This window comes from Xyrauchen texanus, chromosome 47 (genome assembly GCF_025860055.1).
Source record: "Xyrauchen texanus isolate HMW12.3.18 chromosome 47, RBS_HiC_50CHRs, whole genome shotgun sequence".
NCBI classification, from domain to species: Eukaryota; Metazoa; Chordata; class Actinopteri; order Cypriniformes; family Catostomidae; genus Xyrauchen; species Xyrauchen texanus.
This window is the reverse complement of record NC_068322.1, coordinates 14,803,133-14,828,043: the sequence shown is the minus strand read 5'-3', so window position 1 is coordinate 14,828,043 and position 24,911 is coordinate 14,803,133. Positions and strand designations below refer to the sequence as shown.

At 39.8% G+C, this 24,911-nt stretch overlaps 1 protein-coding gene across 4 annotated transcripts in view; it reads left to right on the top strand.

Annotated features, from left to right (window-relative positions):
- LOC127638898 (ankyrin repeat and sterile alpha motif domain-containing protein 1B) overlaps positions 1-24,911 on the top strand; it is a 187,726-nt gene that overhangs the window by 41,874 nt on the left and 120,941 nt on the right. For 3 of the 4 annotated variants that reach the window (XM_052120632.1, XM_052120631.1, XM_052120633.1), the window contains exons 2-6: positions 5,154-5,234; positions 8,942-9,098; positions 15,904-16,200; positions 22,219-22,294; positions 22,648-22,749. In XM_052120632.1, coding sequence (XP_051976592.1) covers positions 5,154-5,234; positions 8,942-9,098; positions 15,904-16,200; positions 22,219-22,294; positions 22,648-22,749 — 713 coding nt within the window. Of the gene's footprint in view, positions 1-5,153; positions 5,235-8,941; positions 9,099-15,903; positions 16,201-18,736; positions 18,919-22,218; positions 22,295-22,647; positions 22,750-24,911 lie in introns of those variants that run through there. The other variant, XM_052120634.1, reaches the window with a different exon arrangement.

Genomic DNA, 24,911 nt, shown 5'->3' with positions numbered 1-24,911 from the left:
TGACATTGCTCATTAGAAATCTAATGTTTTGGGGGCCTGGGTAGCTCAGTGAGTATTGATGCTGACTACCACCCCTGGAGTTCATGAATCATTCCAGGGTTTGCTGAGTGTCTCCAGCCAGGTCTCCTAATCAACCAAATTGGCCCGGTTGCTAGGAAGTGTATTCACATGAGGTAACATCCTTGTGGTCGTGATTAGTGGTTTTCACTTTCATTGGGGAGCGTGGCAAGTTGTGCGTGGATCGCGGAGGGTAGCATGAGCCTCCCACTTGCTGGGAGTCTCCACGGTCTCATACACAATGAGCCACATGAAAAGATGCGCGTACTGACTGTCTCAGAAGCGGAGGCAACTGAGACTTTTTCTCCACCACCCAGATTGAAGCGAGTAACCGCACCACCATGAGGACCTAGTAAGTAGTTGTAATTGGGCAGGCCAAATTGAGGAGAAAAGGGGATAACAATTTTTTTTTTTTTTAAATTAGGAAATCCATTGTTTCGATCCAAAATATTAATCCTGCCAAAAATGTGTTGTGTAAAGTCTTTAAGGACTCGTTCAGCTATATTATGAAGGGAGATTTTACAGGAAGGCTTCAATGTGTCCCTAGGACCAAGGTATTCTTGAAAGTCAGGTTGGGGCATGTTGTCACAAGTATATTGTATGTCATGTATATGGTTTATAAATTACAATATGTGTTGACCAAAACAATGTTTATATGATTTTGTTTTTTAACCTTTCAATTTTTGTTATTTCATGAATCATTTTGTGCTTCATATCAAATCAAATCAAATCAAATCACTTTATTTTCACACTACCATGTACACAAGTGCAACAGTAGGTGAAATTCTTGTGTGCAGTTCCGAGAATCATTTTGTGCTTCATATGTGTTTTACTTAAAAAATTTGCTGAAAAGCTTGTAAAAGACTGTTCAGTACTGGCATAGATTTAAAGAAGATTTTGTTTTGGTGGTTGTGGTGGTAAGAACACGTTCCCCTTCACCCCATAATTTTAACATGATACCTACTGCACTGGTTTAATGGCAGGTTCCCTGCTATTGTTATAATTCACCCTGTGTGACAGCATACGTGTGTGTTCAACATGTGTTCATTGGCAATATTGATGAAAATGTGCAATAGCTTTTTTGTAGCCAAGAATTGAAGGTACAGTATGTGACTATGCAGAAACTGACTTTAAAAAATAAGCCTCCCTTGATAAATATTCAGTGGAGTAAAAATCCCCGATCTCCCCCTATAGTTCTCAATGGGCCACTCCTGTTAACCATTTTAAAGTGTACATTTTAAAGGACAAACCCAGTGTAATAACCCAGAAATCACTTTATTTTGTGTATAGACTGGCAGTTTATACAAAACAAATCCCAAAGACATTTTTGGAGGGATCTGAGCCATATTATCAGGTGGGCTCTTTTAACTGTCAGAACACCCTAGCAACCACGATAGCAATGCCCTAGCAACCACCCAGAACTACAGTATTTAGCAACCAGCTGTTTGTAATAATGTTATGGCACATAAAGTATTGTGTAGACTAAAGTGTTGTTCATCTGTGTGAGATATTTGAAGTTTGTATTTGTGTGTATCAGGAGAGCAGTGTCGATGCGCAGTGGGAGCTTATTTACGCATCTCTGTCTCTCTTTCGTTCTCTGCTTCTATTCATATCCTCCTCTTCAATAACCCTCCCTCCTGTGCTTCTAGCTACTCAGATTCCAGTGTGTGTAGCTGTGCCAATTAGCTCTGCATTGCCACGTGTGTGTGTGTGTGTGTGTGGCAGGTTGGGTAACACTGATATACTGTATGCAGTGCAGCACCTTGGTGCTCTCCACACACACAGGATGAGTCATACACTCCCAGTAACGGCAGGGCTTTCCCTTGCTCTGTGTGCTTAATGTGTGTATGTGTGTGTGTGTGTGTGTGTGTGTGTGTGTGTGTGTGAGCGTGTATTTATCACTTTGTGGGGACCAAATGTCCCCATAAGGATAGTAAAACCCGAAATTTTTGACCTTGTGGGGACATTTTGTCGGTCCCCATGAGGAAAACAGCTTATAAATCATACTAAATTATGTTTTTTGAAAATGTAAAAATGCAGAAAGTTTTCTGTGAGGGTTAGGTTTAGGGGTAGGGTTAGGTTTAGGGGATAGAATATAAAGTTTGTACAGTATAAAAACCATTATGTCTATGGAAAGTCCCCATAAAACATGGAAACACAACATGTGTGTGTGTGTGTGTGTGTGTGTGTGTGTGTGTGTGTGTGTGTGTGTGTGTGTGTGTGTGTGTGTGTGTGTGTGAAAAAGATGCTTGAATGCAAACTAATTTTATTCTTGTTCTTCATAATATTATGCTTTAGTTTCATCCTGATGTTAAAGGAACAGTTTACTAAAGAATTAAACATTCTATATTCATTTCTCACCTTCATATTGTTACAAATACTTATGACTTACTTTCTTCCACAGAACACAAATAAGATGTTTGGTGGAATATATGGGGCTGGCAGCCTCAGTCACCATTAACTGTTGATGGTAAATGAGATTGTCATTTTGCTTAACATCTCCTATTGTGTATGTTGAAGCATGCCCTCATGTCAATATTTTATTTTATTTTTTCAAAATCAATTCTCATAAGATTAGAAAATGGCATCAAGTATCAACCTGATACTTATGTATGTTTTTTTTAGTTATTCAAATGGCCCAGAACATGTGGAATCTCTTTCTCACACAAATCATCAGGATGTCTGAGCTATTATGTTCCTTTACCATGACTTGAGATTCATTCAACCATGTCACAGACACACTGCTGCAGACTGTGACCTCTGATAAACACAGAGAATGAGCCTCTCATGCAGTAAATGCTCAATATGAGGAGGAAATACCCTGAATACTTGCCTAATCTGTGGAGGAGCAGTCTTATTTTTCAGCTTGATCTAATGCTGTTAACTAACTCAATTCCATGCTTTTTAACCTTCTCTGTTGTTCCTTTTAAAGAGACAGCTGCACAAGTGTTCTGCCAGGACACAACACAAGCAACAAAGCTTCAAAGTGCTTAAATCCATAAAAACCGTGCATAGACAAGCAACTGGTGTGGCAGTGCAGTGAACATTTTAAATCAGGATAATATAGATTGTAGACTGTATGCTAAAGCACATAACTGTTAATCAGAAGGTCGCTGGTTCGAGCCCCACAGCCACCACCATTGTGTCCTTGAGCAAGACACTTAACCCCAGATTGCTCCGGGGGGATTGTCCCTGTAGTAAGGGCACTGTAAGTTGCTTTGGATAAAAGCGTCTGCCAAATGCATAAATGTAAATGTAGTTGATTGACAGTATCTGTAAGATGATAATTCACATTGAAAACTATACAAAATTTAAATTTTGAATGGCTGCAGCATTTTTGTTCTCTGTGCCTGTGCTCAAGTACTTATTTTGTGTGCCTAAAGTTTTAATCTGATTTAAATTAAAGCTTTATTGACAGCATGTTTGCATAATGCAGATTACCACAAAGTATTTTTGACTAATTCCTCAGTTTGTAAAAACTAACAAAAATTTTGTTTACAGTAATGCACAATTGAAATCAATGGGGCAAAGCATTGCACTATAATATAAAATACACACAGTTTCAAATGTATAGCCAAAACACTATTATGCATACAGTATAATATGTGTTTACATGAGACTATCGTGATAAAATCGCATTCCATCTTATTTTGTGTAAATTTTTATGCAGTATCTTTTGCTCAGTGTCTGTAAGGATGCCAGTAAGTGACATAATGCTTAAAGTTCCTCCGCCTGGAACAGTAGTCCCACCAGTAAATGAAAGATTTTTACAACTTTACAGCTCGAAAAAAGAAGAATTGCTTAAACAAAAATCAAGAAAATTTCTGCTTCAAACCCTCCAGAATGCACAGTACTGCAGTACTGTACACAGATTTATTTTCACAAACTGATTGATGAGTTGAAAGTATTTTCTGTGATAATAGAGGTTTAGTTGTATTGAACCCAGGACATTCCTTTAAAGGACCCTACTCTGTTTCCCTCTCGGTTTCTCACTCACACACATAAACGCACACACACTGACGTTACCCTCTGAATTAGGTTAAGATGTTTTCTCATACTCCTCTGCCTAATGTTGTTTCTGCAGACCATTGGAATGTCTGTATTTATGGCAGCATGGGACTGTGTGTGTGTGTGTGTGTGTGTGTGTGTGTGTACTTCCTGCTGTCTTGTGATTGGTTGGTCATGTTTTGAGTCATGTCATGGGTCGTGGCATTTTTCCTATCTGTGCATGTCTGGAGTGAGTTTATATATCAGTCTAGACATCATCTCTATTGACTGCTCACATTCTAGTTATGGACGTCAACAGCTGTTCTCAAGTATGCATGTGTGTGTGTGTGTGTGTGTGTGTGTGTGTGTGTGTGTGTGTTCATATATGTGGATGTTTTTACTTAGCTATAGTTTGGAGACATATATTTGTGAGCTAAATCAGACAAAACCTTCCTTTGGAGGCAATGAGAGACTACATCGATTGGGAAAACAATTAATTAAGAAAGCGAATAATTTATTCTAAAAATTCAAATGTTTTCTATAAAGGGTAGCGTTAAAGTTCATCTATAGTTATTATACTAGAAGTCTATGGTATGTCCTCATTTAGATAGTAACTTAGGTGTGTGTTTGTATGAAAGAAAGTTGAATTGGGAAGTAATGCTTTGCCTTGGCTGATCAAGCGTTATCAATAAATGAACACTGTACAATCATTTAGCACAAAATCACAGTTTAAACTCAGTGCCCTTTCATTGAATTGAATGATTGAAATTAAATTCTTCCTATTCTTGAATCTAAATACGAACTATGTTTTCTGGCAGCACAGTGTGTTTGGTCATTTATTTGCAGGCAATTATGTAACTTACTTGCTTTGCATATTAAATATGTGTTTGTGTATTCTCTGAACAATAATGAAGGTCCTCTGGAGATTGTGAGAATGGGGATGCTTCCATTACCATAACAATCCAGGCATGATCTACACAAATTCCACTGTATCAGCTCTCAGATCCGTTCTTGAGATTCAGATCAGAGTTGTAAATATTTAGGAGTTTTGAACTTGTGCCTTCATGTTCAGTGTCCTGGACTGATCAATTTTTTCTTTTCATTTGCAGTATGTGGAGAGGCTTAAATGTGAATTGTGTAGACAGCTCAGGATACACATCTCTGCACCACGCTTCACTGAATGGACACAGGTAACCCACACACACACACACACACACACACACACACACACACACACACACACACACACACACACACACACACCTTTACATATTGACTCAATGGACTTTTGTCAGCGTAGACACCATATTTAAAGGGATAGTTCATCCAAACAAATTTACTCACCCTCATGTCATTACAAACCCAAATGGCTTTCAGTGCTACACAACGTTTTATTGAATATCAAGAACCAACCTCTCAATACAATGGCCGTTGATAGTGATTCACTTACAAAAGACACAAATGTATCATCAAATTTGTCCATGTGACTCGTGCATCATATTCCAATACTTTTCACTGCAAAAAATGCTTTGTTGTTTTGCAACAAAACCTATCATACAACTTCAGAAGACTTGGAATATGATGTAATGTATCTCATATTATGAGTACATGGGTAACTTGCCAATTTAGACACAATTGTGTATTTTAGCTCTACTAACAATTAAGTGTCCCAGTGTTGTGATTCTAAATATTGAAACACTGTTGTCCAATCAGATTAGAGGTCTCAGATTTTAGTCTATCAAATCTAACTTATATCATTTTACGTGAATGAAATTGAGGCTGTGAGGAGCAGATGTGCAGTCCGATCTACATTTCATCAAGACAGATAGTTCAACAACAAATAAACAAGGCAGCTTTTACACACAAAAAAGAATGAACATATTGAATGCATTCAAAGTATTTCCCTCACAGCCTAGTATTTATTCCTAGAATACACAATGAAAAAGTCCCTCAGTGGGTAGCACTGTCGCCTCAAAGCAAGAAGGTCTCAGGTTCGAGTCCTGGCTCAACTGGGCCTTTCTGTGTGGAGTTTGCATGTTCTCCCTGTGTTCACGTGGATTTGCTCCAGTTTCCCCCACAGTTCAAAAATACAGGTTGTTAATTGGAGACCCTAAATTGCCCATAGGTGTGAGTGTGAGAGTGAGTGTGGGAGTGAGTGTGAGAGTGAGTGTGAGAGTGAGTGTGAGAGTGTGAGAGTGAGAGTGAGTGTGAGAGTGAGTGTGAGTGTGAGTGTGAGTGTGTCAGTGAGAGTGAGAGTGCGTGTGAGAGTGAGTGTGAGAGTGAGTGTGACAGTGAGTGTGAGAGTGAGTGTGAGAGTGAGTGTGAGAGTGAGTGTGAGAGTGAGTGTGAGAGTGAGTGTGAGAGTGAGAGTGAGTGTGAGAGTGAGTGTGAGAGTGAGTGTGAGAGTGAGTGTGACAGTGAGAGTGACAGTGAGTGTGAGTGAGTGGAGTGAGTGAGAGTGAGTGTGAGTGAGTGTGACAGTGAGTGTGAGTGAGTGAGAGTGAGGTGAGAGTGAGTGTGAGAGTGAGTGAGTGAGGTGAGTGTGAGAGTGAGAGTGAGTGAGGTGAGAGTGAGTGTGAGAGTGAGGTGTGAGCGAGTGGAGAGTGAGAGTGAGGTGAGGTGAGAGTGAGTGTGAGTGAGTGAGGTGAGGTGAGAGTGAGTGTGAGAGTGAATGTGAGAGTGAGAGTGAGAGTGAGTGTGGGAGTGAGTGTGGGAGTGAGTGTGGGTGTGAGTGTGAGTGTGAGTGTGAGTGTGAGTGTGAGAGTGAGTGTGAGTGTGAGTGTGAGTGTGAGAGTGAGAGTGAGAGTGAGTGTGAGTGTGAGAGTGAGCATTGCCCTGTGATGGACTGGCCACCTGTCCAGGGTGTTTCCTGAGATAGCTGGGATAGGCTCCAGCATTTCCTGCGATGTGCATAGGACATGCCCCAATGAAGATGGATGTACAATGAAATCTGATTGAGGTTCAGAATAAATTATTGAGTTTTGAAATGCTCACACATAACATGCTTTACACACATTCAAACCTAAACGTCTCAGATAGGGTTGGGCGATGTCCCCTAAATTGGCAGTTGACGATGTTGACAGTAAAACATCGCGATGGACGATGATATCGTCGGGGGGAGCTTGGCGGGATTATATAATTTCGTTATTTTACTACCCAACTAATGACTCGTCGGCGCTTTATCAGTAGGTTGCACGACACGTGAAGCATTTTTTTTTTTTTTAGCTTTCACTTAAGAAGAGTTGTGCACTTTTTATTTTAATATATCTCTTTACATAAATACTATTTTCCACTTAAAAACTATAATTTCGTTATTTTACTCACTGATGAGCAAAAGGTCGAGGCAGAAATGACCATGTACCTGCAGGAAATGGCCATTGATGGGGAAGAGGACCCGCTGACTTGGTGAAAACGAACGACAAAAGGTTTCCGTTCATGGCAAGATTAGCACGGAAATATCTGTGCATATGTGCTACCAGTACTCCATCAGAGCGGGTCTTCAGCACAGCGGGTAGTGTAGTTACTCCAATCCGCAGCTTATTAAAACCAGATAAAGTGAATATGTTGGTATTTCTGGCCAGAAACATCGAAATTTAAACATGGTCTATGGTGAAAGATATTAGACTTCTTTACGCATTTTTCGCCATCCGTTGCGGAGCTATTCGATTTTGCATATTATTTTTTAAACGTTCATTTGTGTAGTTCATATGACCACTTTACAATATTTCCATAACATAATTTATTTTGTAGCCTGTGCTGAAGTTAATTGTGCTGCTAATTATAAGTGAAATGTTTAATGCCGATTTTCGGTCTGAGTGTTGTTCTTCTATGTTTTAATAAATGTGTGTTATTCATATTCACCTTGTTTCTTTCATTTGATTTGACATTATGGATTTATGGCCAAGGAAATTTTTCTTTAAAAGTATTAACCATACAAAAGTTATTTGACATTCGCTGGTCTGTGTTTATCTTAAACTGCCGCTTCAGTGTATACAAGAGCTATGTGACAATGAGCAAGATTATCTGAGACACTACAACTACTAATAATTAATTAATAAAGGCTATTTTCTTGTAGCCTACAACATAAAATATTTTAATCTAAATGTACAGTGTAAGACATGTAAAAAAAGACAAGAAGCTAACAATGTCAAGATCAATATTTGTGTAGCCTGCCTGACACGGTATTTTCACAGACTAACACGTCACGTCTCTGGCATAAACTACAGTATTTAAAATAGCATATATGCATTAGTTATATTCTCAATTTAATTTACAGAGCAATCCCTGCAAAGTTTTTAGGTTAACTATAGAAGAGACTAGGATTAGTGAGTCACACTAGCAAGACTCGCAAAAGGGGGCGTGGCATCACGATGGTGGCTCTACATCGTGATGTTGGTCAGCCATCACGATCGGCACAACCCTAGTCTCAGACATTCATTCCTTCCCATCATGGGAATTGTAGATTTAAGCGCTACTTAAACATCAAGCTTACTTCAGATTCCAGAGCCCTAATCCAGCTCATCTCATATCAGGATTACAAAATTGTGCTAATGGATGGAGAGAAAGGCAGATTTTTTTAAGATGGGATTGAATTAGATTATATCAGGGTTTTGGAGCTTTAACCATTTGTAAAAATGAGGCCAGTCACAGTGTGGGAGAGGAATTTATTAGAGTTCTATGATTATGTATTGTGTATTAATTGTGCACAGTTACCCCATTTACACAGTGCCTGAAAAAAACTTTAAGATGTCAAACAGTACCATTGAAGATTTGCATGGTTTGAAGTGCACAATTGAATTTATGTGCCGTTGGCGGCACGAAACAGAATTGCAAGAATTAATGGCTGTTTAAAAAATACTCCCCTCTGAATATTTATCTCTTTCTGTCTCTCTCTTAGGGACGTGGTGTTGAAGTTGTTGCAGTTTGAAGCTTCCACTAATGTGGCAGACAGTAAGGGCTGTTTTCCTCTGCATCTGGCAGCATGGAGAGGTGACGTGGAGATTGTTCAGATTCTGATTCACCATGGACCGTCTCACAGCAGGGTTAATGAACAGGTACACACAAATACATGCTCATAATACCACAGCATGATCATTTGCTAAAGATGTTGCTTTTTCGCCTCATTTTACATCAGTCTCTGTAGATTAATATGCACGGTGCTTTAGAAGCCATAAGCAATGAAAAGCGGCGAAACAGAGGCCCAGACCTGCACACGCACACGCATGGCCTGTGGCAGAGAGATTACGATACATATTACACCTCAGTGTAATATATGTATGACTGAGGAATTACTCATATATGAATGTAATATTCATATATTTGGTGTCAGAGGGTATGCCAATATTTCTGCACAGCTACAGTACGTACAGGCCATTTATAGTCCCATCATGTAAAACTAAGTGTTTCATAGTTTTTATGATGACACAAACACACACACACACACACATGGGTTATAAATCCTCCAATAAGGGGTGTGCTCCCGATTAATTGAATGGCAGCGAACTAATGGCTTTAATCAAGCAGATACCATCTACTCTTCCAGTCAACACTTTGATCATACTTGGGTAAATTAATGATCTTAAAAGGCTTTTAGAACTTAAAATGCTTATCAAACTTGTGTCTACATACTGTATGACTTTTATTACAAAACTCACATATTAATAAAACTATTTTGATGTTGGAACAAAGTTAGACGAAATAATAAAGGAAAAGAAACCGACAAGTACACGGGAACTCCTTCAATACTGTTTAAAAAGTATCCCAATTGGGCACCTCATTAAGTTATCTGAGAGAATGTCCAGAGTTTCCAGAGCTGTAATCTAGGCAAAGGGTGGCTTCTTTTAAAGAAGATGAAATCTAAGATAGCTTTACAGATTTTTATCAATTTATGGTGTTCTAAATTGTTGCAAATGGTAATTATGCAGAATGAGTAGATGTGTCCAGTAGTAGCCTACAGTATGCTTCTTTGTGTTTTGTCTAAATTCCTTGTGCTATTCTAAAGCTGTACTGGCTCGACTGGGCTGCCACCTTCAGGTCTGCCAGCCCAGTCTGAGACTGACGCAGAGCTGACTGCCATGCTTGCCCGGGCCGCCACGAGCATCGTGTTGGACTGGAACCATCCACCCTCCCCTGAGCGCTTGTGGCTTGATGATTGGTTCCTGGGTTTCGGGGTGCTGCTCACGGCCATGCTCGACCGACCTTGCCCTCCGGGTGAAAAAAGGTCACAACACGAGCACTTGGGCAGGTGATGTTCACCTTGGTGATCCAGGAACGCCCCTTGTGGCTGAATCTGGTCGAGATGAGGGACGACGACAAAGCCCGCTTTCTCAACTCCCAGATAGGACTTTTCGGCAACACCGTTGAGGACTTTGCCCAGCAGTTCTCGGTGGTGAAGAAGCAGACCAAGGCCATCACAGTCACAGAGCTCAGGTTGATGCATATGAGATCGCTTCAGCACTGACTTCAGATTTGAGTCATAGATGTGCATGGTGCCGCGGCACAGATCACGTAGCTATCACGCCGCTCTGCCACCATTTATTCAGCCCTTGGACAGACCTTGCATTTCTACGGGCAGAAGTTCCCCTACAGCAAGTGTCCAGACGTGTCATGTTCACCACAGATGCCTCCAATCTGGGATGGGGCACTGTGTGAAATGGGCACGCAGCCGCCTGTTCCTGGTCAGAACTGCGACTGGTTTGGCACATCAACTGCCTAGAGTTGCTGGTTGTTCTACTCGCCCTGCGTAGTCTATTGCCATTGATCCAGGGCAAGCATGAGTTGGTCCGGTCCGACAACACAGCGACAGTAGCATATATAAATCACCATACACTTTTGTTGCATGTTGCAACTCGTCCGCCATCTCCTCCTCTGGAGTCAGCAGTGGCTGAGCTTGCTGTGGGCCACTCATATCCTGGGCAGCCTCTACACCACAGCAGATGCGCTGTCACGGCTGGCAACACTCAGCGGAGAGTGGAGACTCCACCCCCAGGTGGTCCAGCTGATTTGGATTCGATTCAGGAAAGCACAGGTAGACCTGTTTGCTTCCCGGGTATCCTCCCACTGCCCACTCTGGTATTCCTTGAGGGGAGTCGCCTCGGGACAGACACGCTGGGACACAGCTTTCTCCCTCCACCTTGAAGGTATAAGTAGCCGCAAGAGCTGCACACCACAACACAGTGGATGGTAAGTCCCTAGGGAAACATGACCTGATCATCAGGTTGCTCAGAGGTGCCTGGAGGCTGAATCATCCCAGGCCATGCATCTTCCCCTCATGGGATCTCATCGTGGTCCTCTTGGGCATTTAGAGAACCCCATTTGAGCCGCTAGATTTAGTCAAGCTGAAAGCCCTCTCCTTAAAGTCAAGTCAAGTCAATTTTATTTGTATAGTGCCTTTCACAACACATCGTTTCAAAGCAGCTTTACAGAAGATAAGGCATTAACAGACGATAAAACTGTAATGTCTATAATGTCAATGAATCATCATTGTGTAATTAGATAAAATACGATTGTAATCATGTTTAAAAATAAGTAATTCAATTATAATTGTATTAATAACCCCAGTGAGCAAGCTGAAGGTGACTGTGGCAAGGAACACAAAACTCCATAAGATGTTGATTAATGGAGAAAAATAACCTTGGGAGAAACCAGACTCACTGTGGGGGCCAGTTCCCCTCTGGCTAACATCATGAATATAATGTAAATATTACTTATGTATAGTTAAAGTCATGGTTTAAAATTATTAAACTAAGTGTTAATGGTCAGTGTTTAAACATCGATTTTGATTGAACTGTAAGATTAATGACCAATGTTTTGAAGCACATCCTGGATTAATTGCTTTGTTAATTGGCTGATGAAGGCTTTTGTTGGCAATTGTTAGTCTATGCATTCCATTTCAAGATCGTAGTCCATCAATAGACCGAGGTGATGCAGGCAGAGATCAGGGATGTGAAAAGAAGTTCAACCTGGCCGGTAATTTCAGTAACTGGTAACCTTGGAACCTAAATCCAAGGTTCAGACAATGGCATATGAAGTATCCCATGTCTTTTGGTTGGAGTTGACATCAGTTCATCCTCTGAAGTCCATCATAATAGACTGAAGTTATGTTTGGCTGGCACTGGCTGCATTTAGTCATCATCATTCAGCGACACGTAGCAGTGGAGTCCAACAGGAAGCAGGAATGGTGCTGGATCCAGCCGGTTCTGGTGACCTCAGTATAGGAGTCAATTTAGGATAAATTAGGTGTATGCCTGGCTAAATAGATGAGACTTTAGTCTAGACTTAAACTGAGGCAGTGTGTCTGCATCTTGAACAGTGTTAGGGAGACTATTCCATAGTTTAGGAGCCAAATATGAAGGATCTACCTCCTTTTGCTTATGCTCCAAAGGTGCAGATTACTCCGGTAACCCCTGTGATGTATATTCTGCGGTACAGTCTCCCTGTCTGCGGACCCACATCTGCCTTGCCATTGCCACATGTTGACCTCCCCTTTTGAGCAGGATGTGGTCTCCGTGGGGTCTTTCCCCCCTAAAATAATAGGAAAGGGAGAGAACACCTTCACTGATGTTTATGATAGTGTTAGATGGCCCCAGCCGAATGAGAGAAAGAAATGCTAGCTCCCATGATAGTTACGTCACTTCCACCCCTCAAGGATGTGGGGAACTACATGACGTCTTTTGGGGTGTTGGGTGAGGTTGGTCTGATGCACCTGCTAATACGCACACAGCAGCCTGCTTGCACCTGCATCAGCAGTTCACGTAATACAGTTCAGCTGTTGTGATGTGTGTGTGTGTATATATATGTATGTATGTGTATGTATTTAAGCCCTCATGTTTTCCATTGTCCTTTGTCAGGTATTGTGTTTGGTAACATTGTCATGTTAGGTCAAGTCATTGTTTATAGTCAAGTCAAGTTCATGTTTTGTACTTTTTCACATTTATAGTTAGGGTTTTTTGGATTTCACGTTTGGAATAAATTTGCACTTGGGTTCTTCACGTCATCGTCTTTGTCAGCACCAGCAGCATTGTTACATAGATAGATAGATAGATAGATAGACAGACAGACTGTAAATCACCATGTACTGGTACTTATGTATATGTAAAGTGGTTGGAATTTAGTGTTTGTGTTACTTAGGAATGTTTTGTTTTCTGGCTCGGAGGATGAAATGTTGCACCGTTTTCTCTGACTCAAGCCCCTCATAGCCTACAAGAGACTGCCCTCTGAATTCCTCTCTCAGACTCACTCTCCCACACAAACACACAGCAATGGCTTCATGTGTTTATGAGTCTCAGTGTCAGATCCACCATGTTAACATGCTCAACCAGTTCTCTTAAGCACAGGTCAGTAGGATGAGGTCACTTCCTCCCTTGGCTGAATGAGTACAGATGATAATATGTGTGTGTGAGAGAGAGAGAGAGAAAAGTAAAACCATGTGCATTACAGTCAGATCATAACATTTTAACTCCCCTTCCTGTGTTTGAAAGGCTTGGTAGCTTGATCCTGCAATATCAGTCCAGATAAATCTGCATTGGATTGCACAGGATAGACAAAACTAATGCATCTCTCCACACCTCCTCTGCCCTCCCATGGGTTGCGTTGTCTGTCTGTACATCTGCTTTATTGCTTGGCTAATTTAACGGGCTTCTCATTGGAATAGATCCTGTGAGTGTGAACAACCAACCAAGCCCTTTTTTATGTCTGTTTATCTATTTTATACTTTAATTATGTGTTTTGTACCTTTTAAAGTGCTGATCATTCTAGATATGTTGTCACGATTATGTCACAGTTCATTTAACCTCGTTTTAGGTTTAGGTTGTTTTATCATGACAGACCATCTTGGATATTAAACATTAGGGCGTGAACAGTATGGAGGGAAAAGCGTCCTGCTAATAAAGGAAATATTATTATTTTTATTTAAAAATGCTAAATAAAGTGATCGTTTGTGGGTAGGGTTAGGTTTAACTCTTTTGTTATTTTAATTAGCTTTATATACAAGTAATGGAAGTGTACAGAATGTCCTCATTTGATAGCTAAATATAAGTGTGTATGTGTGTCTATTTGGTGTTATATGCAGAACATGGCAGAAAGACAGGGAAGAGAGACAGAGAGATATTTATCTGCACTGTCAGTTCCGTTTCTTCATAGTGCTTGAGGGAATGAGAGTCTCTTATCATCTCTTTAAATCATGTCGGGCTAATTACAGAACCCATTTTCTTCAAAAAAGTAATTGCAGTTAAAGTGGCCGCTCAATGCAACGCTCTCTATTATTGACAGACATGCTCAAATGCACTTTCTTTCTTTATTCTGCAGATATATGCACCCATTTCTCACTTTCCTCGGTTTGTTGGAACTACCCTCTAAAAAAGACACACATACACAAGTACAGGCATTAGAGGGTGCTGTGGCGTCATAATACAGGATGTACCGTAGAAGATACATAGTTTCATAATGTTCTCAGACACTTTGTTATTGTTTTGTATAGTGGTACCTGCTATGCACTATTGCTCATACTTAAGATTAGGGAATAAAACAAACCTCTAACTTTAAGTATAAAACCCCCCAAATATTAGTATTTTTAGTATAGGTAATAATGATGAATACCATTTAATTTAAGCAGTTAGGATACAGTACATTTTGTGAATTATTTGCAATAATCAGGGCTCTAAAGTCTGAGTGTTTTGCTCGCATTTGCACCTTGAGCGCTGTCCTCTCCTTCTTTCATGCACACACAGACACAGAGAAAGAGATATACCACGTGCAGTTTAAGTGGTGTTTCTTGCTTGTTTTTATGTGTCAATATGACAGACAGCATATGAATAATAACGGACTGACGGATCTCTTAAAAATCTCATGCTCAGGGGCCTGGGTAGCTCATCGAGTATTGACGCTGACTACCACCCCTGGAGTCATGAGTTTGAATCTAGGGTGTGCAGAGTGAATCCAGCCATGTCTCCTAAGCCACCAAATTGGCCTGGTTGCAAGGGAGGGTAGAGTCAAATGGAGTAACCTCCTCGTGGTTGCAAAGAGTGGTTCTCACTCTCAATGGGCCGCATGGTAAGTTGTGTGTGGGTCGCGGAGAGTAGTATGAGCCTCCACATGCTGGGAGTCTGTGCGGTGTCATGTACAATTGTAAATGTACGGTGTCGCGTGGACAATTGCTTGTTTCTTTTTCTTGGATCTTCAATAGTAATTAAAATTCTATAACATCATAGATGGCGTACTTTGTTGACATGCCTTGCTGACATGCTTTATAACAACACTATATATTTTTGTTGTTACAGTAACTGCAATCATACTGTTGTATGAAGCGATCACAATTTATTGTGACTTGTGACCATATAAAGTACACAAGTGTAACAATGAGTGAAAATTCTGTAGTCCACAGAATAAACAATATACACAGTACATGGTGTATAGACATAATACACAGATTTACAAAATGAGCAAAGTGCTTAGTTGAAGTGTTTAATTTCTAAGCCACTTGTGTAACAAATGGAATTGTAAAAATTATGTTTTAAAACAGGTTTCCTGAACACTATCACTAGATAGTCCCTCACCAAAATCAGGCTGTTGGTTGAGCCAGTGTTGTGTAGGACTAGTTGGGATACTCAAACAAACAGAACAATGTTTTGAAAGCACCACAGTGTCACAGTGTTATACACTGCAGGGAAATCAACCTACAAATGGCTTATAATTGTCTCTGTATATTAAGCTGGGATAGGAGTATGTTTATAACTTACTGTATATAAAAGAATGACACTCTTCACCTTTAAAACAATGGGTTATTATAATCTGTATTAAAGCAGCTTACTGTACATTTTGACTCTCTCTCTCTCTCTCTCTGTTTTTTCTCTGATTTCTCAGAACAATGAAAAAGAGACGGCCCTGCATTGTGCAGCTCAGTATGGTCACTCAGAGGTGGTCCGTGTCTTGCTGCAGGAGTTGACAGACCCCAGCATGAGAAACAGTCGAGCGGAGACGCCACTGGACCTTGCCGCCCAGTATGGCCGTCTGCAGGTGGTCGGTATGCTGCTGAGTGCACACCCAAACCTCATGAGCTGCAACACGCGCAAGCACACACCTCTCCATCTGGCTGCAAGAAACGGCCATCACACCACTGTTCGGATGCTACTGGAGTCCGGCATGGACGTTAACACACAGGTCTGTGTGTGTGTGTGTGTGTGTGTGTGTGTGTGTGTGTGTGGGTTGCCATATCCTCTCCCTTTATAATCCTTTGAATCTGTTCCAAAACCTAGAGAGCTTCCCTACTATATTATGTAGGCAGCTGCCTTCTAAGGGGTCTTTCTCACCAAATGTGATTTGGCATTTACAGTATATGCACTGTTCTTTAGTTATTGTTGGGCCATATCTCGCTGCAGGAAGGTGTCAGGTTAAGCGAACAGAACCCAATCATAGATCAGTCAGTTTCCGAAACTTTATTAATAAACAGAATAACCTTCCAAAAACTGGGCCAAAAATGACACTATTTAGGTTTTTAAAATTCTATTTACTTAAATATTACTCTATTTAATTTGATGGAATTTTTTGCAATTGAAATGTGTATATCATAAAAATAAAAAATTACATTTGCATCTAAATGGAACCTCAGATATGACTAATTTGGAACTCTCTGCATAGGCAGCAACCCTGTGCCACACACATATTGTTCTGCACAAGAGACTTTACGGTTGACATTGGCATGATGCTAAGCTAAGAACATAATGCTCTAATATGCATAAAAATACATAACTCACACAAATATTGGGTAAAATAATACATTTCTAATTACTCTTAACTATTTTTATTAATATTTTTCAGTATTGAATGAAATACAAGGGTAACTCTTTACAAAAAGATTCCATTTGTCAGCATTAGTTAACTACACTAGTTAACATGAACCAACAATGAACAATACAGTTACCACATTTGTTCATCTTGGTTATTGTTAATTTCATCATATATTGATGCATTTTTGTGGGGCGGCTGTGGCTCATGTGGTAGAGCGGGTCGGCTGCTAATCGCAGGGTTGGTGGTTTGATTCCCAGCCCACATGTCTCCACATGCCGAAGTATCCTTGGGCAAGACACTGAACACCAAGTTGCTCCCAATGGCAGGCTAGAGCCTAGCATGGCAGCTCTGTATGAGTGTGAGTGTGAATGGGTGATTGGGACACAGTGTAAAGCGCTTTGGTAACCTCTAAGGTTAAAAAAAGTGCTATGTAAGTGCAGACCATTTTTAAAATTTAAAGAGGGATATGTTAACATTAGTTAATGCACTATGAACTAACAATAATCAAATTATATTTTTATTAACTTCCAGTAACAAAGATGAATAATTTCTGTACAAAATAATGTATATTGTTCATCGTTGGTTCATGATACTTATTGCATGAACTAATGTTAATGAATTTAACCTTAGTGAAAAGTGTTACCAATATAAGTTTAGTTAAAATCAGCATTGCTCTTGCATCGTCTGCCATCTTGTATTTACTTTTTCTCTGAGCAATCCATTCTGGGATTGCCTTCTTCACAAAGGATACATGTGATGCTACATTATAATTTGACCAAATAGGTATCTTATGAGATAGCACAATTAAGTTATCTACCTTTTAGAACAGCCGTCTTACCAGGAGGCATATGAAGCTTTCAAAATGCTGCCTATATAGGTTGTGCACTATGTTTTGGAAAAGCACTTATGTTGCATACTTTCTCATGCAGGCTCTGAAGTCATGTAATGTAGTGCAAGAGAGAGAGAGAGCGAGAGAGAGAGAGGATGGTTTAAGGACTTTGATAGATTCATTATTAATGTAGTTTTGAGAGTAAGTGAGACACAGTAGAAGTACACTGTTTTCAGCACAAGGTTTCCTCAGGCTACGCTTGTGTGTGTGTGTGTGTGTTTGTGAGAGAGAGAGAGATCTTCATTACTGACAGAGGAGGGTTGCCTGTATTATGGAATAAATTTCTGATGACACAGAAACCTTAATTGATCTATGGTAGTTTACAGAATCTTTATTTTATATAGTCAAATTACAAAGCTGTTTGTGTAGACACTATTCTGTGATGTACGTTTTTGTTATGTGTGTGTTTTTGTGTTTATGTGTGTGAGTGATATAGTACTGCAGGACAGCATGTTTGAATTGTTCTATGATGTTTGATTTTGTGATGAAAGAAGGCTTTGATCTCACAAACCTTAGTTTCCCCATTCTTGTTTCCGTCTCTGTCTTTCTTGCTCTCTCTCACTGCCTATAAGAGAGAAACAGGCTATGTCAATAATCTGAAAAATGCTGCCTTTGCAGGCAGTATACAGAAGTAGGATGGTACCAAGGCGAAGCTTAAAGTTAATGTTTAAAGTTAAATGTTAAATCCAGCATACTAAGTTGCATTTGTCTGATCAGTTTTTGAAGGCAGAATAGACATATCCTTATTGTCTTGTCAATATAAAACTTATGAGAACCCTGATCTGTAGTAAAACAGAAAAAGAAAGAGATAGGAAGACAATCTGCTCGCCACCTCTCAATTCCTGGAAGTTCAATGAGAGTGAATCAATTTCCTACATCTGGTGATATCAATAGCTAATCGCCATGGGAAACCGGACAGGAAGTGGTCCTCATTGAAAGAGGGGGACCCACTTCCTGTCCCATTGTGGGCATGCTCCCTGCTCATCCCAAACCCAGTTCACAACTCTGGGTAAAATGCAACAGTGCACTCCAAAGTGAATGCCACGTATATTCCGAACTCCGGCCTGAACTCATTTAGAACTTTGAAACACAGGCTCTTTAGCTGGTTCTGGATTAGGCAGTGATCTGGACTAGGACTTACCTTCAAGGATGGATCTCACATCTGGGTTAATGTTTGTTCTGAGAGAGAGTGTTTTCTCCAAGTAAGTAATCGCAGAGGCTGCAAGCTCATGTTTTGCATGTATACTGTGATAAAATTTGAAGGCGGAATGCATTACATTTGAATTCTCCTATTCTCTGGTTTGGAGAGACTAACAGCACTGAATACACTCATGGTCTTGGTTCTATGCAAGTATACGTAGCTGTTTTAGATTAATTCTGTACGAGAATGGTAATCCAGTTTAGGGAGCATTCGCAGGATGCATCTTTGTGTTCATAAACAACAAAACTGACTGCAACTGAATGGAACAGAATGCTTGAGACACTTTAAGACGTTTAAGTTAAACTGTTTTGAACATGAACTTGCAGCTTTAGGGTGCATAAGGGACCTTAAATGCAATGCTCATGCCACAAAACACAGGGAGAAATAATATATTTGGTAAAGACACCCATCTAACGCAGTTGTGCATAGACCAAAGGTCTTCAACCGTTTTTAGTCCAAGGGCCAAATGGATAAGGTGAGATGGAGCAGGGACCCTACTATTTTAATGTATAAACTTAAATTAACTTGTAGAGTAGCATATAAATGTATTCACATACTAATGCATGCATAAAACAATCATTACTGATTCATATACTTGCACTTAACATTTTAATTTTACATCAGTGGAGGGAAAATTAAACAGGGGAAGTTACCCAATCAAGCCCACCCAAATTTGTACACGTTTTCTTATATACATGTTAACAGCTTTCCAATAAAGTGAGTATTACATCAAAGGTTAATCTCTGATTCATTACTGATTCATATACTTGCATTAGAGACAGATTGCAATCCGATCTCTCAAACCACTTCAGGAGGTGGTTTGAGATGCATTTCAGATGAAACTCATTCAAGTGTAAATGCATCTGGCTGTCCAAGCCACGTATATAAACTTTGCTCCACCCTAACAGCGCGGTGTCAGCATAGGAAAAATGCTAATCATAACAGCTGTCACCGAAAATGTGCATAGGGTGCAGTCACGCAGTAAGTAACGACAAAGAAATAAGACAGAAGTTTTTTCCTCATTTATTTGATGCAGATCGCTGAAGAAACTGAAACTAAACACTGACATTAGCGCAGCAGACACACATAACGCGTCTTACCTACGACAAGCCCCGAGGGGAAAAACACAGAGCGTGCCCATACACAGACACATGTACTCTGGGAAAAGTCACTTGGAATCAAATAATAAAGCGCACCTTTTAAATTCACTGCCCGGTATTAGCTTAATCACGGAAGTCTACTATGTTTTATTTGCATAAAGCGAGAATAGCAAATCAGATTTATATCCATTTAGCGGAGAAACATTGATGTTGCCAAGTGTAAATGGAATGAGCTTTTTCAATTGGATAGTAATCCAATCTGTAAAAATGCATGAACTGACTAAGTGTAAATAGACCCTGAATACAGTTAACAATTTTTTAATAAGAAGTTCAATGAGTTATTTGCTCAGTGAACTTATTAGGAATACTAAGGGTCAATAGAAAATAAACATCAATAATTTATAGTAGTCAACATAAACACAAAATATGTTTTTCATGAATAAAAAATACAAAATTTACAATGTAGAGCATGTTTGTTATTGGTGTTTAAAGGAGACTTATTATGCCCCTTTTTACAAAATGTAATATAAGTCTCAGGTGTCCTCAGAATGTGTCTGTGAAGTTTCAGCTCAAAATACCCCACGGATAATTTATTATACCATGTTATAAATGCCTCTATTTGGTTGGAATCAAAATCACGCCGATTTCGTGCATGTCTCTTTAAATGCATATGAGCTGCTGCTCCCTGCCACCGACATAGCTCTGGTCTCCATGAATACAACCAGAGACAATGGTTACTTTAGCTGCATTATCCATGGAATCAGCTAACAAGCACATTCGGAAAGACGATTCGGAAAGACGATTTCAGGATATAAAGCTGGAACACAAACAGTTGATACTGATCCATGCTTGAGAATCAATTTTGGGAAATTCCTGCTTTGTATTTACACTCATTCACAAAGCAATCCAGTGCAAAATGATTTGCACAAACATACACACATTTTTGTATGTTTTGGGGCACATTTCCTTCAAAAACTAAATTTGTCCACTGCGTCCTCAGTGGCTCTGATGCTGGGAGTCTGAAGATTCTTATGTTCGTCATCAGAACACATAAGACGCTTACGAAATGTAGACATTATTCTTCTCACTGTATCTGCTCCAGTGCAGAAAAAATTGCGGACTGTGTGTAGATCACTCAGGGGAGTATCTATGATAATAGGGTGGAGTCCGTCACCAGTCGTGGGTGAGGCCTGCTCTAACGTGATGTCACTTTAGAGCAGAAATGAAAACCATTCATTTTGACAAACTGTTTTTGATTAATAGAAATATAAGAAAGAGGAGCGGGTGGACTTTTAACATTGTAGGGTGGTTGTGTACACACAATGCCGACTCACATTTATGTACAAACACCATGTACAAGTGAATTTAGCATAATAAGTCCCCTTTAAACAAATCATATAATTATTCTGCTTTTAGCTATGAGCTAACAGCCTTTTCAATGCCACTGCTTCTTATAAGCCATCTTGAAAAGAAAGTTTGGGTACAATGGGGCTAAAGGCCTGTCTGATTGTATTTGGGGGTATACAGCAAAATTTGTTTGAGATTGATCAGTAATTGGTGGATCCCTCTGCAGTAGCTCAGCAGACCCCTAGGGTCACAGCCCCCTGTAAAAGAAAAAAAAAAAATACTCTGTCTGGAGGACCTTTGTATATTAGGGGGATATGAAGGAATATGATGTGCAGGCTTGTAAGTAACACGGTAATTAGTCTCTGCAGTTCCTGTTTAATGTGTATAGCATCATCATCCAGATCCATATTGTGGGAGAAAATCTCTGCACTGCAGCTATTGAAGGTGTATGGATGCCTCTTAACTAATGTAGGCCAATGGGGGCCGATTCAATTGGGTATCAAGTGTGGTCTTGTGGTTGTCTGTTAAAATATCCACACTCAACTGTGCAAGAAGCTCTCTCTCATTTACCCGATCTCTTCCCTGCCCAGCTCTCTGTCAGTCAGCCTCATAAATTCACAGTGCCATTGCTGTTAATTGTAGAACCCTGAATAAATGTTTACAGAGCTAAATTGGGTGTAGTTAAGTAATTCACAATTTGAGCATGTTATAAAATACTCTGCCATTCGCCCCAGTAGACAACTTAATCTCCCTTCAGAAGCAACAGTCAAAGTATCACAGAGTATAACTGCCATTCTTTTCTTTATGTGAGGCATTTAAAATATTAACTTAAAGGTTGCATTTCTTTCTCTCAGACAGAGAAAGGGAGTGCTCTCCACGAGGCTGCACTTTTCGGAAAGATGAATGTAGTTCAGCTACTGCTCGACTCAGGTATGTCTCTCAGATGTGTTTTGTGTGCTTCACATGTGTGTGGGTGTGTGTAAGAAAGGGTTATTTATGTCTTGTAGGGCCATGGTCTGTTTAAACTCCCTGTGTGATCTGTGACCTTACAGCGTCCCTGTCAATGCCAGCTGTGAAACAGGAAGTGGGAATTTGGGAACTTCCTTTTGGAAAGGGTGTGGTGTCTCCACTGTTGCAGTTTTATTGTTGTGGAAAGTTTATATTCTGGGAAAAACTGTTGTATGTGCAGTAGCATGTCCCAAAAGCTTATTTTCTCAATCTCTCTTATGATATAGTTGGATAAAAGCAATAAATGTAAATGGATGTCTCTCTCTTTCTCTCAGGGATTGATGCGAACATCAGAGATTGCCAGGGAAGAACTGCTATAGAGATATTGAGAGAGCACCCATCTCAGAAATCACAACAAATTGCTTCTCTCATACAAGGTAAAATCTTGCCAAGTTAAGCTCATGAAAGCACACTCTTACACCCTCACACACGTGCACAGGCTAATGAGGGAGTGTGTTCTTGGTAGAAATTCAGAAGGCAGATTCTTGCAGATTGATAACGTTCATTTCAGGAAGTTTTTGTTAGATTGAGAACAATGGCGGTTTATTGTTTGTGAGAAATTGTTGCTCCCTGACACAGTCAAGCCAAAAACCTCACTGTGAATACCAATAATACTGTGTTTACAATAATGCCAAGACATTATATTCATTACATAGTGCAATGGTTTTCAATGCTTTGGAGTTGTTGGAGGTACAAAGAGTATTTAAATAATATTTTAAGTCTTTACAAAAAAAAGTGTAAATAGGGGCTTTTATAGACATAAATTTACACTTATGTATAAAAAACTTGGCAAGAAAAATAAACAGATTAATCAGAAAATATTAACTTATGTTATCAAAACTGTGAAAACCAAATAAAACGTCTTTATAAAGCATAGAACAACTAGTTAAAATAGAGGTACGTACAAAGAAACAAAATGTTCTCCAAAATACTACAGCGTGGACACATTCCCAAAAAAGGTGAGGGGCGGATTCATCTACTGCATTACAGAAGGAGCAAAGTGGATCTATTTCCGGGAGCATGTTTCTTAAATAAAGATTGATCGGGTAAAAACAGTGTAACAGTTTAAAGGACACCTCCTTAACCTTGTTGGTAATTAAATATTTGTGAGGTAATGACCATACGACCTGCATCAGACATGCTTGTGTCGTGTCTCGGGTGTGTTGCGTCATAAAAGTAAAATGTTTAGGTCACTGTGTCAAGTTAAATATAGTTTAATACTCAATCTTTAAACACATCTTGAGATCTCTTGGTTCGCATTTGCGCTCCATCAAGTGTTTTGAATGCAAGAACGTAATGCACGTTTGTGTTGCATGTCCGATGAAAAGTTGTTAATGTTTTGTTCACTGTAATAAACTGTGTGTTGCTCACACAGCTGAAATTTCACTTACTGCCCTCTGGAGTAAACAGGTGGAACTACAAGCTTGAATTTCTCAGGAAAGCATTGCGATTAAATGCGTAAATTCTTTTAACGTGTTATTTTTGGTAAAATTAATCACACGTTATTAACGTGTTAAATTGACAGCCCTAATTTATATATATATATATATATATATATATATATATATATATATATATATATATATATATATATATATATATATATATATACACAGTGGATATAAAAAGTCTACACACCCATGTTAAAATGCCAGGTTCTTGTGATGTAAAAGAATGAGACAAAGATAAATCATGTCAGAACTTTTTCCACCTTTAATGTGACCTATAACGTGAACAATTCTAATGAAAAACAAACTGAAAACTTTGAGGGGGAAAAATAAAAATAAAAAAACTCACCATAAACTGGTTGCATAAGTGTGCACACCCTTAAACTAATTCTTTGTTGAAGCACCTTTTGATTTGATTACAGCACTTTTTGGGTAGGAGTCTATTAGCATGGCACATCTTGACGTGGCAATATTTGCCCACTCTTCTTTGCAAAAGCTCCAAACCTGTCAGATTGTGAGGACATCTCCTGTGAACAGCCCTCTTCAGATCACCCCACAGATGTTCAATTGGATTCAGGACCGGGCTCTGGCTGGGCCATTCCAAAACCTTAATCTTCTTCTGGTGAAGCCATGCTTTTGTTGATTTGGATGTGTGCTTTGGGTCGTTGTCGTGCTGAAAGGTGAACTTCATCTTCAGCTTTCTAACGGACGCCTGAAGGTTTTGTGCCAAAATTGCCTGGTATTTGGAACTGTTCATAATTCCCTCCACCCTGACTAAGGCCCTGGTTCCAGCTGAAGAGAAACAGCCCCAAAGCATGATGCTGCCACCACCATGCTTCACTGTGGGTGTGGTGTTCTTTGGGTGATGTGCAGTGTTGTTTTTGCGCCAAACATACCTTTTGTAATTATGGCCAAAAAGTTCAACCTTGTTTTCGTCAGACCATAACACATTTTCCCACGTGCTTTTGGGAGACTTGATGTTTGTTTTTGCAAACTTCAGCCAGGCTTGGATGTTTTTCTTTGTAAGAAAAGGCTTCCGTCTTGCCACCCTACCCCTTAGCCCATTCATATGAAGAATACGGGAGATTGTT